A 16021-nucleotide genomic window follows, 5' to 3' on the forward strand; every position below is an offset into this window, starting at 1 on the left:
AGCCAGGCATGGTGGTGCATGCCTGTAGTTCCAGCTACTTGGGAGGCTAAGGTGGGAGGATCCCTTGAGCCCAGGTGTTCAAGCCACTGCACTCCAGACAGGGTGACAGAGGGAGACCCTGTCTGAAACAAACAAAAAATCAAAAAACAAATTGGTGGTACCACTCCCAGAGTGACTCAGTAGAAGGCTTGAGGTGGGGCCAGGAAATTTGCATTTGTAACAAATTCCTTGGTGATGCTAATGATTGAGTTGTGGGTGTGTACCTTGAGAAGCACTGCTCTAGATAAAATATCATTGTCGCTGTTGTTGTTGTTGAGATGGAGTCTTACTCTGTCGCCCAGGCTGGAGTGCAATGGCGCGATCTCGGCTCACCACAACCTCTGCCTCCCGGGTTTAAGCGATTCTTCTGCCTCAGCCTCCCAAGTAGCTGGGATTACAGGCATGCGCCACCACACCTGGCTAATTTTGTATTTTTAGTAGAGACGGTGTTTCTCCATGTTGGTCAGGCTGGTCTCAAACTCCCGACCTCAGATGATCTGCCACTGCACCCGGCTAGATAAAATATCCTTTTTTTTTTTTTTTTTTTTTTTTTAAAGACAGAGTCACACTCTGTCGCCCAGGCTGGAGTGCAGTGGCGTGATCTCGGCTCACTGCAAGCTCTGCCTTTTGGGTTCAAGCAATTCTCCTGCCTCAGCCTCTTGAGTAGCTGGGACTATATAGGTGCCCACCACCACGACCGGCTAATTTTTTGTATTTTTAGTAGAGACGGGGGTTCACCGTGTTAGCCAGGATGGTCTCAATCTGCTGACCTCGTGATCCGCCCGCCTCGGCCTCCCGAAGTGCTGGGATTACGGGTGTGAGCCACCTGCAATAAAATATCTTAAGAGATGATAGCAGTGTGGTCTCCAGTGGTGGTAATGGAGGTGAAAGGAAGTGGATGACTTTGGCCTAATTTAAGAATTCGAGGCCAGGTGCAGTGGCTCACACCTGTAATCCCAGCACTTCAGGAGGCCGAGGCGGGCGGATCACCTGAGGTCAGGAGTTCAAGACCAGCCTGGCCAACATAGTGAAACTCCATCTCTACTAAAAAAAACAAAAATTAGCCAGGTGTGGTGGCACACGCCTGTAATCCTAGCTACTCGGGAGGCTGACGCAGGAGAATCACTTGAACCCAGGAAGCAGAGGTTGCAGTGAGCCGAGATCGCACCACTGCACTCCAGCCTGGGCAACAGAGCAACACTCCATCTCAGGAAAAAAAAAAATTAGCCAGGTATGGTAGCGTGCACCTGTAATTCCAGCTACTCGGGAGGCTGAGGTAGGGAGAATCACTTGAACCCGGGAGGCAGAGTTGCAGTGAGCTGAGATCACACCACTGCACTCCAGCCTGGGCAACAGAGTGAGACTCCATCTCAAAAAAAAAAAAAAAAAGAAAAGAAAAAAAGAATTTGAGGCCGGGCATGGTGGCTCACACTTGTAATCCCAGCACTTTCGGAGGCCGAGGCAGGTAGATCACCTGAGGTCGGGAGTTTGAGACCAGCCTGGCCAACATGGTGAAACCCTGTCTGTACTAAGAATACAAACATTAGCCAGGTGTGGTGGCATGTGCCTGTAATCCTAGCTACTTGCGAGGCTGAGGCAGGAGAATCATTTGAACCTGGGAAGCAGAGGTTGCAGTGAGCTGAGATTGCACCACTGCACTCCAGCTTGGGCAACAGAGTGAGACTCCGTCTCAGAAAAAAAAAAAAAAAAAATTAGCCGGGCATGGTAGCGGTCACCTGTAATTCCTGCTACTCAGGAGGCTGAGGCAGGGGGAACTGCTTGAACCCGGGAGGTGGAGGTTGCAGTGAGCCAAGATCGCGCCATTGCACTCCAGCCTGGGCAACAGGGTGAGACTCTGTCTCAAAAAAAAAAAAAAAAAAAAAAGAATTCAAATCAGCAGGGCTTATCTGTGGTTTAGATCACAGTGATGGTGAGGGAAAGGAAGGATGAAGTTGGTAGTTTGAATAAATGAATGAATATATCCGAAAACTGAAGCAAGAAAGGAGCAGGGAGGGAGGGTTGGATCATGGTGGGAAATCATAAATTCCATTTGTGGAATGTTAAAGTTTCACTGAAATACATCTGAACCTCAGCTCAATGCCTGGCAGAGAGTAGGTTTTCCATAAATGATGACAGCGATGGTTATTGCTGCTATTACTACCTTTACTATGAAAACTGAAGCATCCTAATCACCCCGCCCCACCCGAGGTAAACTCCCAGCTCCATTACTCAGCAATGGCATTCCAGAGCTAGAGTTGACTCCTCTTCATGATTACAGAGACGTAGGTATGAACAAGGAAACTTCCTATTTATAGATACAGCCTCATTGGATGAGTGGTAGGGGAAGGAAAAACAAAAAGAGGGTAAAAAGAGAAAGGTTATAATGATGAATTATAATTTATCAAGGTGCCTGTGTTATCACAGATAACTTCACAACTGTATCAAATAGGTGGAATTTTCCCATTTCACAGATAAGATAAATAACTCACCCAATGTCTTACAGAAACTTGAGTAAAAATGGAAAACCTAGCTTTGTCTTGACTTCATTACATTTGTGCTTTCTATTATGAAACTGTATCTTTTTTTTTTTGATACGGAGTCTCGCCCAGGCTGGAGTGCAGTGGCGCCATCTCGGCTCACTGCGAGCTCTACCTCCCTGGTTCAAGAGATTCTCCTGCCTCAGCCTCCCAAGTAGCTGAGATTACAGGTGCCTGCCACCACGCCCATTAAATTTTTTTGTATTTTTAGTAGAAATGGGGTTTTACCATGTTGGCCAGGCTGGTCTCAAACTCCTGACCTCAGGTGATACGCCTGCCTCGGCCTCCCAAAGTGCTGGGATTACAGGTGTGAGCCACCATGCCTGGCCCTGAAACTATATCTTTACTGCTGCTAAAGAGGTAAATGGAAGCACAATAAACATTTTAATAGAGTTTATTTGAGCAAACAACATTTCATGGACTTGACAGCTCTAAACCAGAAGTGGTTCAGGAACTCCACCAAGGGAATCTATGGGGAGGCTTTTATAGGACAGAAACAGAAGTAAAGCAAAGAAAACATTTGATTGGATATAATTACACAATTGCCTTATTTGATTGATCTCCTATGAAAGTTCCTAGTTATGAAAGTTTGTTGGCTACTTCTGATTGGTTGAGCTTAAGTTCTGTTTTTCTTTAATACAGGCATTTGTAAGAGTTAGCTCAAGTTAAGTTGTCCTTAGGTTTGCAAATCAAGAAAGGTTGAGTTCACTTATGAGGCCTAAGTGGTTTTGTCTTCGCAGGGATTCTTCAGGCCTGATCTCTATTTTACCTTACATTAACCCTGCCCAGCAGTAAACTAATTACATTTCGTATGTTGACATAATGACCTAAATAGGCTGTACCTATACTCTAAATACCCCACAACTTGTAGACTAATGGCTTTTAAACTTTTGTAATTCTGGCCCACAGTTAAGAACAAGTTTTTGTTTTGTTTTGTTTTGTTCTGTTTTGTTCGGGACAGAGTCTCGCTCTCTTGCCAGGCTACAGTGCATGGCGCAATCTCGGCTCACTGCAACCTCCGCCTCTCGGGCTCAAGTGATCCTCCTGCCTCAGCCTCCCGTAGCTGGGACCACAGGTGCCCACCACTACAAACAGCTAATTTTTTTTTTTTTTTTTTGAGATGGAGTCTCGCTCTGTCACCCAGGCTGCAGTGCAATGGCGCAATCTCGGCTCACTACAAGCTCCGCCTCCCAGGTTCATGCCATTCTCCTGCCTCAGCCTCCGGAATAGCTGGGACTACAGGCGCCCGCCACCACGCCTGGCAAATTTTTTTGTATTTTTAGTAGAGACGGGGTTTCACTGTGTTAGCCAGGATGGTCTCGATCTCCTGACCTCGTGATCCACCCACCTTGGCCTCCCAAAGTGCTGGTATTACAGGCGTGAACCACCATGCCTGGCCCCTGATTTTTGTATTTTTTATAGAGACGAGGTTTCACCATGTTGGCCAGACTGGTCTTGAACTCCTGACCTCAGGTGATCCGCCTGCCTGGGCCTCTCAAAGTGCCGGGATTACAGACGTGAGCCACTGTGCCTGGCCCTAAGAACAAGTTTTTACAAAGCAAGCCAGTATAAACATTTATCTGTATATACATGTGTATATGTATATATGTGTTGTACAGTTATCTGTGCAACAATATGATGGAGACTAATTTCCAATAAATAGCAGAGATTGCTACATTATCAATATTCTCAATGAATGCATTATGGTGATAGTTTTCACTCATTTGTGACAATAAATGTTTATTATGAGCCACAGAATTGATTCTGTAATCAACTTTTGGGTCTCTACTAGAAGTCTAGAAAAATCTTCTACGTCACTTTCCTTGGAATTCACTCACCCACAGCAGGACGATTTCAATGAGTTGGATGAGATTCCTGATGGTAAGAGAAAAAGGGGAGTAGGATTCCGGTATACCCATCTTCAATGGAGTATCTACACTTCCCTGCCTTGAAGAACTTTGTGGGAATCAAATGGAGAATGACACAGATGAGAAGACTTTTAAAATAATCAGTTTGGGTCTAATGCAGTGGCTCACGCCTGTAATCCCACCACTTTGGGAGGCCAAGGTGGGCTGATCACTTGGGGTCAGGAGTTCAAGACCAGCCTGGCCAACATGGTGAAATCCCGTCTCTACTAAAAATACAAAAATTAGCCTGGTGTGGTGGCACACGCCTGTAATCCTAGCTACTGGGGAGACTGAGGCACGAGAATCACTTGAACCCGGGAGACAGAGGTTGCAGTGAGCCAAGATCATGCCACTACACTACATCCTGGGCAACAGAGTGAGACTCCCTCTCAAAAAAAAAAAAAAGATGATAATATAAATCAGTTTGTTCTTACTTTGATTCTGCCCCATGTAGCTCTGTTCACTTGGACTCATCATTCAAGTTCTCTGGAGCCCACTTCCTCATCTGTAACATGAAGGATTTGACCTAGATCTTTTTCCAGGCCCTTTTCCATTTCCATGAGGTAGAATTCTAATATAAAATGTTCTTGGTAAATGATACCCTATATGACTCTGAAGTTGTGATGATGATGATGATGGTGATTTCTTTAGAAGGAAAGGACAACTTTGTTAAAAAGCCCCTGAAGGGCCAGGAGCCTTGGCTCAAGTCTGTAATCCCAGCACTTTGGGAGGCCGAGGCAAGTGGATCACCTGAGGTCAGGAGTTTGAGGCCAGCCTGGCCAACATGGTGAAACCCCATTTCTACTAAATATCCAAAAATTAGCCGGGCGTGGTGGCAGGTGCTGTAGTCCCAGCTACTTGGGAGGCTGAGGCAGGAGAATTGCTTGAACCCGGGAGGCGGAGATTGCAGTGAGCCGAAATCAGGCCACTGCACTCCAGCCTGGGTAACAGAGCGAGACTCTGTCTTAAAAAAAAAAAAAAAAAAAAAAGAGAGAGAGAGATAAAAAGCCCCTGAAGGAAATTTTAGAAGAAAGGAGTGACAAGTGACATTAACTAAAAGAGAAAAGAGTCATCAATCTTGGGAGTGGTAATCGATCATGTTGAGTTAACACGTGGAAATTGATAAGTAGAAAGTAGCTGGGACTACAGGCCACATGCTGCCATGCCCAGCTAATTTCTGTATTTTTAGTAGAGACGAGGTTTCACCATGTTGGCCAGGATGGTCTCAAACTGCTGACCTCAGATGATCCTTCTGCCTCGGCCTCCCAAAGTGCTGGGATTACAGGAATGAGCAACCATGCCTGGCCTCAAATTTCACATTCTATGTATAGGCATCAACATTTCTCCCAAAACATTCTCTCATTTCCCTATCCATTGATTAAGAAGCACCAGGAAAAACAGCTTAAATATCTAGAATAGGTTGATTTCTATAAGTGCCAAAATGCTGGCTAAGGTTTAATTATATGTGTGTATATATATAGAGAGATATAATTATAAATATAGATATCTATATAAATATCTATATAGATGTATTTTTTGAGATGGAGTCTCGCTCTGTCATCCAGGCTGAGTGCAGTGGCACAATCTCGGCTCACTGCAACCTCCACTTCCCAGGTTTAAGCGATTTTCCTGCCTCAGCCTCCCAAGTAGCTGGGACTACAGGTGTGTGCCACCATGCCTGGCTAAGTTTTGTATTTTTAGTAGAGACGGGGTTTTGTGATGTTGGCCAGGCTGGTCTCGAACTCCTGGCCTAAAGTGATGTGCCCACCTCGGTCTCCCAAAGTGCTGAGATTACAGGCATGAGCCACCATGCCCGGCCAGTTTAATTACACTGATGCGGGTATGTGTTGTCACTAAACTGTACGTGCCTTTAGATGACCCTGAAACATACTATAACCTGTGAAGAAGCAGGTGGCAATTAGTATGGCCTTGCCTAAACTAGCACCAGGTCAAATGCTTTGCCCCAGGTCATCTGATGAGTCAAGAAGAAAATGATTCTGGATTGGTGCTGGAGAGTCAGGCTTCATCCTAACCCCAGCCCCCACTGCCTGGCTTGCCTGGCTCCTTGCTGAGTTATTTGCTGGAAAGTGTTTATGCAGAGAACTGTCTGCCCCTTGGAAGCAGCACAGTCCTCTGCATCTTCTTAAATTTAAGAAAGTACCAGGCCAGGCACGGTGGCTCATGCTTGTAATCCCAGCACTTTGGGAGGCCGAGGCGGGTGGATCATGAGGTCGGGAGTTCAAGACCAGCCTGACCAATATGGTGAAACCCCGTCTCTACTAAAAATACAAAAATTAGCCAGGCGTGGTGGTGCGTGCCTGTAATCCCAGCTACTCAGGAGGCTGAGGCAGGAGAATCACTTGAATCTGGGAGGCAGAGGTTGCAGTGAACCAAGATCATGCCACTGCACTCCAGCCTGGGCGACAGGGTGACAGAGCAAGACTCTGTCTCAAAAAAAAAAAAAAAAAAAAAGTATCATGTGGTGAATAAATTCAAATTCTTAAATATACCAATACAGTCAACTGTAAAGGCTATTTATCTTTTCCTATCATTTACTTATATTTAGCTCTTTATAGAAATGACAATTTAAAAAAACCTCATCAGCCTTAACTGAATTTATTTTTATTCAAAGTATCACAGAGCATGAGGGAGCTTTGAAAACCCATCTGGCCTAACTCCGGCATCAGCCTAGGAGAGCACAAGACCTGGCTATATTGACTCATAGTTCAGTGCTCTTTCTACTTCAACACAATGCCTCAATGTTATTAAGGAGAAATTTAATAATTCTTTTGGTTTCCTTTCACAAACATCATCAGGGACTGTGCGCAGTGGCTCGTGCCTATAATCCCAGCACTTGAGGAGACCAAGGAGGGAGGATCCCTTGAGTCCAGGAGTTTGAGACCACCTTGGGCAACAGCAAGAGATCCTGTCTCTATAAAACATTTAAAAAATTAGTCTGGTGCAGCAGTGTGCCTGTAGTCCCTGCTACTCAGGTGGTTGAGGCAGGAGGATTGCTTGAGCCCAGGAGTTCAAGGCCGCAGTGAACTATGATTGCACCACTGCACTGCCTGGGTGAGAGAGCAGGACCTTGTCTCTAAAAAAATTTTTTAAGCACACTTTTTTTTTCTTTTTTTTTTTTTGGAAACAGAGAGTCTTCCTCTGTCACCCAGGCTGGAGTGCAGTGGCAGGACCTCACTGTAACCTTCGCCTCCTGGGTTCAAGCTATTCTTGTGCCTCAGCCTCCTGAGTGGCTGGGATTACAGGCATGCTCCAACACTCTTGCTATGTTTTTTTTTTTTTTTTTTTTTTTTTTGTATTTTTGGTAGAGACAGGGTTTTGCTGTGTTGACCAGGCTGGTCTCAAAATCCTGGCCTCAAGTGATTCGCCCGCTTCAGCCTCCCAAAGTGCTGAGATTACAGGCGGCAGCCCCGCACCCGCCAAAAACACACAAAAATTATCAGGGATTGTGTGTGTAAATTTAGTTACTTTTGAAAATGTTTTTACATTTTGAACTTTCCTGTAAGGACTATTCACCCATTGCATTGATTGGTGCTCACATCACTTAATGCTTGAGCAAGGGGAATTCAAGGACATGCTCTTATCCCCTTTCAAGTGGACTCAGAAGGAAAACAAAACAAAACAAAACAACAAACAAAAAAAACCCCCACAATCAACAAGAAACAGGAGAGGCATCAAAACAAGCAGGGCTCTCTCCCTGGAGCATCTCACTTTTTTTTTTTTTTTTTTTCCTTTTAAACCACAAGGCCCTAACAGAGGAGCAAACTCCATGTGGTTTCTTAACTGTTTCAAAAGTGATCAATCACCAAATCGAATGTGACGTGCATTGTCACCTTCCTAGGAAAACTCTGAGTGGTTTTGAAAAATAGAATCACAAAAGGGAAAATCACCTCTCCAGGGCTAGTTCCCTTATAAAATGAATCCGTCCTGGAGCTTCCTCTTGGAAAAACACACACAAGGCCCCAAGTGTGTGTAGGCTGACTGGCTACACAATCATTTGAATTTAGTTTCGAAAATAGCCCTTCCCTGTGTCCCTAATGTAAAGGAATAATTAAAACCCAAAGCGCATTTCCCTTAATTAGCCGAAAGCCCTAGCAATGCATGGCATTGTGGGCATTCAGGAGCCAAAATGCCCCCACTCCTAAAAAATCATCCAAACAATGGCTCGTGCCCAAGCTTTCACACTCGTTTTGCAGAGAAGTCTTGGCTGGCAGAGGCAGGATTGTAATTCCTTGGGTCGCTTGACTTCACGAGGGGCGAGGTATGCATTGTAGCGACACGGACTACTTGTGAAGCCTTTGGGCGGGAGTCGCTTAAAGATTAACTTTCTCGGGTTTCCGTGACCAAAAGCGTTTCCGTGAATAGCGTGATTGGAAACTTGTGCGGGCCGGAGACTGCGGCGCGGCTGCTCTTTCAACAGGCGATTTGTTCTCCTGTCCGAGGCTCATTTCCATGCAAAGAGCCTGACATCAGAGCACCTTTTGTTGCTAAACGCTTTCTTTAGCCTCGAGGGGAGAGAGTCATGTGGAGCTGGAAGAGCTCATTTTGAAGAGAGGGGTCCCCGGGAGCTCCCTCCAAGATCTAGAGGCGCCGCGGCCACCCCTGCCGGGTCCTGCCAAGACTTGCTAGAAGGAACGAGTCTCGTGCCTTAGTTAGTTGGTTCCCGTCACAGGAAGAAAGGCCTTTGCAGTGGGTTTAATTGCTTCTGGGCCGAGCGAATTCCCCGCCATACAACTCAGTGGTGCGGACTTTGCCTCTTGCTACCCTGTTGCTGCGCCGAGCGGGGTGGGAAAGTTTCTGGAGTTGTCAGTCGCGCAGCCCGTGGCCACCTAGACCCGAGGTGCGGGCGCCTGCGAAGGGCCCCCGCGGGGTGGCCGGGGCCGCCGGGGCATGCAGCGCGGGGGCGCGGCTCGGTGACGCCGCGGGCGGGGACCCGGCATCCGGGCAGGCTGCGCGCGGGTGCGGGGCGAGGGCGCCGTGGGGACTGGGACGCACGGCCCGCGCGCGGGACACGGCCATGGAGGACGCGGGAGCAGCTGGCCCGGGGCCCGAGCCGGAGGCCGAGCCCGAGCCCGAGCCCGAGCCCGCGCCGGAGCCGGAACCGGAGCCCGAGCCGGGTGCTGGCACATCCGAGGCGTTCTCCCGACTCTGGACCGACGTGATGGGTATCCTGGTGAGTTACCTGGGGAGGGGGCGGTGCAGGAAGTACAGTTCGCAGCAGCCCCTCTGAAACCGGGGGCTCCCTTCTCGCCCACCCACTGGGCAACCCACTCCGCAGAGGCGTCCTTCTCTGGCTCTGGTTCTTAGGGGGCTAAATACACACAGTATAGGATTTCAAACCCTAATTAAAAAATAACCAGCCGCAGGTGCCGTCAAAAGGTGTTTTTTAAACAATCGGGTATGATATTCAACAGTTTAATCTGGGACACCTGCTGAGATGTTGTTGTGGAAAAGGCGAGAAAGAGGCCTTCAAAAAGTAGATGTAAATAAATATTTGGTTGATGCTGGATTAGGGAAAAGGCTGATGTTACTGATGTTTATCTCTTCACCATTTGTTGTGTGACCACAACAGGGAAAACAAACATTTCCTTACTCAGAACTGCCAAAATGTTCGCCTACCTTTTTTTGCAGTTTTTCAATTTGTGGAGTTACAGGATATTTGTTTTATATGTTTGGGGCTAAAACAATAGGACTTATTTTGCTAAATCTGTGCTGTCATGTATTTTGAAATGTCCAGTGACTAAAAGCGCCCCTGGATTTGGCATAGTTTCTGGGAAGCAGTTCTTCTGTATGGAGGATGAAGTTTTAACCTGCTCAGGATTGAATACCTTGGGGAAGTAATAGATTTGCTTTGGTGGAGCTGTAGTTAGGCAGGTAGACTGGAATCGGATGGGCAAGGGTTATTACAGTCAGACATCTTAATCCATACATAAAAGACAACTTTAGTTTAAAGACTTGGAATGGCCAGATGTTCAGATTATCAGAAAAGGCTCTAGATTTGCTTTGAGATCTTATATTTTTTGAATGGGAGGAGATGGAGTGAAAGAAGTTCTTCTTTGGGAATGATAAACCATGTACAGTGTTTAGCACAGTGATTAGACTCTTGGGCTTCAAAGTAAGTTATACTAGGTCAAATGCCAGCTCTCCAATTTACTGTTTACATGATCTTGGCCAAGTCATTCAACCTCTCTGATCCTCAGTTTCATCACCTGAAAATTGAAGAAAAGAAGACTTGCTTCTTGGGGTTTCTGAGATTTAGCTGGGTTGACGTGTGTATGAAGTGCTCAGCAGACTGTCTAGCATATAGTAGAGGCTCAGTAAGTGTAGCTGTCTTTCAGGTTTTATTTGTTTGTTTCCTGCAAACAGTCTCCTGTCTCTTCCTTCTAGACATCCTAAAAGCCCAGTTACTCCATTTTCAGGTGACCATTGGTATTTATGATTCTTACTATACAGAGAACCAGCGAGCGTTGGTTGAAGATTTCTATCCGCTCTTGTCACTCTCCAGTATTGAAAAATATATATAAATATGCATACAATGTACATTTACATACTATATATAGCACATGTATATAATATACCTAAATCTAATATATATTTTAGATTTCAAAGGTTTTGTTTTTGCATTTTCTGAAGTACACAGATGAATATGATCCTTCACTGAAGTTCCAGAAAACCTAATGGACATTTTAAAGTTGTGATAAACTTTTTCTTTTTCTTTTTTTTTTTTTTTTTGAGACGAAGTCTTGCTCCGTCGCCCAGGCTGGGATGCAGTGGCACGAGCTCAGCTCACTGCAACCTCCGCCTCCTGGGTTCAAGCAATTTTCCTGCCTCAGCCTCCTGAGTAGCTGGGATTACAGGCGCGCGACACCACACCCGGCTGATTTTTGTATTTTTAGTAAAGACGGGGTTTCACCATGTTAGTCAGGCTGGTCTCGAACTCCTGACCTTGTGATCCGCCCACCTCGGCCTCCCAAAGTGCTGGGATTACAGGCGTGAGCCACCGCGCCTGGCCGATAGACTGTTTTTAAGTTATCCTGTTATTTCTTGTCTAGATCCAGTTCTAAGTTTTCAGTCACTGAGGAAATTGGTTTGATAATATCCCATTGTATCCCTTACTCTAGGGCGTTGGGCTGGGGGCGGGGAGGGTTGGGGGCCTGCTGAAATGAAACTTGGGCTGAGGGTTCTTTTGGGGAAGAGGGTTGGCCAGTGGCATTTTCTGCAGATTTGCTTTCCCTTCCGTGGCAGATTCCAGCACTGTTGGGTCAGTTGTAGTCGAGTGTTCTTTGGCTGAGTTAAAAGATGGGGTGGGGCTTCAGAAGCTCAAACCTGCTATTGAAAGGGCAGATGCAGGAGCAAAGAAAATATGTACTTCAGCTAATCATTCAGTATCAGGCTGGGAAGAACGTAAAGCCTGTCCCAGACAGGTTGTGTTTGCTCATGTTTTCCCCTTGTTTATCTGGGGTAAACAGGCATGGAGATTGTTCCTTAGTAAAATTCAGAGGAAGACATGGCTTACTGCTCCTTTGTAGATGCCTTGCAGGGAGACACCAGGCTAAAAGGGAGGGAAAGCTGTCATCCAAGTGTTTATACAAACTGAGTCTTCGGGGAAACACATCAAGACACAAAATTAACAGTTGACTTTATTCTCACTGAAACAAGAGACACCATTTCCTTCCTTTTTTATTTAAAATATGAGATTTTGCAATCATCTATCAATCTAGACAGGTGAAGTGACTTGGCCAATGGCACATACCATGTTAGTGATATGTTAGACTTGTCCCCGGTCGCTGGCCCCACCAGTAGGGATCCTGATGTCATGACGCTCCATAGTTAACTCACAGATGAATTCAGTAGAAATGTAATTCAGTACATTTAGAAATCCTGTCTGTTTTAGGTAAAATGTGACTTACAAGATTCTTTTTCCATACTGAACTTGAAGAGGAGAGTGGAGGTAGTCGGGAAATTACACATCTGAACATTATCCTTAACAGATTTCAGACACAGTTCTACTTTACTTTTTCAGATTATTCTAATTGTGGAAATCAAACCACCAGCTTATCAATACTGTGTGTGGAAATTTGAAATGACAAAACTCACAGCTTAGTAAGTGAAAACATTTTTAGGTGAATGAGCACTATTGAGCAGTTGTCCCCCAGGGGATTTTGTTGGTTATAACCCAGTGAAAGTATTGCCCCAGAGTCATGGATCTCAGTAAATACAGGATGGTTGTTTGAGTTCATTAGGACACATTTTGCATTTAGATTAATTCAGTCCATGCACAGTTAAGCACCAAATAGTTGCTTTCAGATAATTGTTAACAAAGTGCTCATTTAGAAAAGAAATAATAGTATAATTTACAGCATGAAAATGTTTGAGCAGTGCTAGAATAAATAAATGCTAATAAGTGAATATATAAATGGATATAGAATTAAGAGAAAACAAGCTTGCAAAAAAAAAAAAAAAATTACTAGATTGTGAGTGCCTGGAGGGCAGGGTCAGTGTCTTACTCATTTTTCTATCTCCAGTACTCCTGACTTAACTGGGTGCTGAGAACATGGCTTTGTTGAAAGAAAAAGGGGAAAAAAAGTATGTATTTCTTAAATGCAGGAGTCACATCAAAACATTGTTCTGTCAAGACACATGTGCCTGCTATAATATAATGGGGTACATTTATAAAGATGTGAATAAATTCTGCTCTGGCTGAAACTACATTTTGGGCAGTTTCATCATGCAAATTAAAATCCCGGTGCTTCCACTGGAAACTAATGGTAAATGGCAACATGTTTGTAAGCCCTGAGCTATTATTAAACCTTGGCGTTCTTGTGAAATGTGCCATTCTGTTCACTAACAATACGACATGTGGTAGGCCAGGGGTTTCAAAGCATGTCACCTCTCCCTATGACATGTGTAGACTTCTGTTGAGAAGTGCAGAACTGAGTTAGAATCCTGTGGAATTTTTACCCTTTTTTCTTTACTCCATAGTTGGCAGACACAGCATTCCTTTTTTTAGGTAGGGGAGGGAAGTTGTTTTTAAGAGCGGGAATTGCTAAGGTTGTTGATACAGTTAGGTGTGGTAGATCCTTTTTGCAGGACTGATTTATCCATTTGGTAAATTGTGATGGTTCTTCAGCTTCTGCCTACAGGATTTGAGGACTTCTAAGGCGAAACCCAGCCTTTAAATCTACTTGTTAACTGGGAAGGGGATTAGTAAGTGCCTATTGTTTTCAGGATCCTGCAAGATGCACCTCCCCCAAACCTGAAATTTCCTCTATTTTTGCTCTGTTTCTACAATTTACACCCATTTCCCAGCATGCTTAAAAAATATCCATTGTATAGAGATACTCCGAACCTTCCCCTACTCTAATTCCTGTGCAAGCTACGGAAAGGCAGGCATCAGTCCACAGAACTGTTATAGTCATCCTATCTTACTATTTACTCCATTCCTAAAAAATTAACAAGAAAACCCCTAATACAAACGAACAAAATGTCTCCCTCTTTTCCTTTGTTGTTTTAGGCCAAGTGTGGAGGAGGGGAGATGTTAGTGAGATCCTGAGGGGGCTTTTAAAATGCTAACTCCTTTGAAAGCAGTTAACTACATGTTCTCTTGGGAGGTGTCTTGAGTTGTGCCTATCAGCTAATGACTTAATTAATTTTACCTCTTGGAATTTGAGAGTCAAGCCCATTTCAAATATTCTGACTTTATCTTAATTTTATGATGTTCCTTTTAGCCCACTGAAGAAGGCCTTGTGGCCTTTCTACGTGGAGAAGTTGCAGGGTTATGTAGTGGTAGGGACTGAAGCGCCCTTGGAAATGCACCCTCAACTCTCATTTAGAGAGGAGTGTTGGGAGGGCTTCCGGGTGTAAAAGACTTGCTCAAGGTAACAGAGAGGAGGCAGAACTCAGGCGTCTGGATGTTCACTTCTTTGCCAAAGACTAAGTCAATGGCTTTCATAATTTTATTTATTTATTTATTTATTTATTTTTGAGAAGGAATCTCACTCTGTCTCCCAGGCTGGAGTGCAGTGATGCAATCTCCGGTCACTGCAACCTCTGCCTCCCAAGTTAAAGCGATTCTCCTGCCTCAGCCTCCCAAGTAGCTGGGATTACAGGTGTCCGCCACCTGGCTAATTTTTGTATTTTTAGTAGAGACAGGGTTTAGGCTGGTCTCGAATCCCTGGTCATAGGTGATCCACCCACCTCGGTCTCCCAAAGTGCTGGGATTACAGGCATGAGCCACTGCGCCTGGCCGACTTTGATAATTTTGGTTGGGGTTGCCAAATCTTTTCCTGCTAAAGGAAACCCCTTAAGCTTAAGTGACCTTCTTCCATGATTCCCTTCTCCTGCCTTTCTGCCTTTATTTGCTGTTCTCTACCTTGTCTTTCTTTTGCTGAGCCATACAACCCTTCCCTCTGCCACCTGGCTTCTTACTGAGGTCCTTTGCATGCAGCTCTATGGGGACGCAGTGGGAGGCAGTGCTCCTGTGGAGAGTCCTGGGGCTGTGCTGGATCTTGCGCATACATTTCCTTACTTGATCCTCGTAGGAGATGTGGTCAGTGAGTATTCTTGTCCTCATTTTACATTTTACAGTTCAGATGTAAACGTCTGTGTCCTAAGTCATGCAGATTGTAGATGGGGAAGCTGAGAGTTTGATCACGTATTTCCCTGAAACTGACTTCCATTTGCAACTGTATATAGTTCATTCTTTCACACATCTTATTCAGACGTTTATTGACTGCTAATTTTTGTTTGTTTAAGCTATTGAGCTATTAGCGATACTTGCCCTTGACTTCTACAAAGGGTTAGTTTTGCTGCAAAAGCCTCAGCCTTAGTCGCTGAGTATATACCCAACCTCATAGGGCGGTGGGCAGAGCGCCCCGAAGGCGGTAGGATCCCTTCACTCAGGATCAGCAACCCAGGAGCGTCTGGGCGGCCCCTACCAGATATACCTTTGGATTTGGGCCCTGAGGGATAAGTAGGAGTTCCCAGAGACGTCTTTTTTAGTGAGAGGGATAAAAAGGAAGGTGCAAGGTGGGCCCTTCCCCGCAGAGCAAAGAGGGACAAAGGTGGAAGGGCACAGATCTCCCAGATCTGGGTGCTGATGTGGCTGGATAAGGTTTGTGGGCACCGGTGAAAGAGGCCATCGGGCATGGGACCTAATTGCTTCGGTGTTTAGGAAAAGTAACTTGTTTCTTTCTTTCTTTCTTTTCTTTTTTTTTTTTTTTTGAGTGAGTCAAACTCTGTTGCCCAGGCTGGAGTTACAGTGGCGCGATCTCGGCTCACTGCAACCTCCATCTTCCAGGTTCAAGCGATTCTCCTGCCTCAGCCTCCCAAGTGGCTGGGATTACAGGCATCCACCACCACGCCCAGCTAATTTTTGTGTTTTTAGTAGAGATGGGTTTTCACCATGTTGTCCAGGCTGGTCTTGAACTCCTGACCTAAGGTGATCTGCCAGCCTTGGCCTCCCAAAGTGCTGGGATTATAGGTGTGAGCCACCACGCCCGCCCGGCCGGAAAAGTAACT

General features: G+C 45.4%; 1 protein-coding gene across 7 annotated transcripts in view; it reads left to right on the top strand.

Annotated features, from left to right (window-relative positions):
- The window catches only part of SASH1 (SAM and SH3 domain containing 1), a 281596-nt gene that overhangs the window by 62743 nt on the left and 202832 nt on the right, over positions 1–16021 (top strand). Inside the window, exon 1 of one of the 7 annotated variants that reach the window (XM_054558280.2) lies at positions 9035–9674. The exons of 4 other annotated variants lie outside the window; for them this stretch is intronic. In XM_054558280.2, coding sequence (XP_054414255.2) covers positions 9519–9674 — 156 coding nt within the window. In that variant the 5' untranslated portion in view covers positions 9035–9518. Of the gene's footprint in view, positions 1–9034; positions 9675–16021 lie in introns of those variants that run through there. 2 more of the 7 variants (XM_054558279.2, XM_024248220.3) reach the window with 2 other exon arrangements.

Source organism: Pongo abelii, chromosome 5, assembly GCF_028885655.2.
Source record: "Pongo abelii isolate AG06213 chromosome 5, NHGRI_mPonAbe1-v2.0_pri, whole genome shotgun sequence".
NCBI classification, from domain to species: Eukaryota; Metazoa; Chordata; class Mammalia; order Primates; family Hominidae; genus Pongo; species Pongo abelii.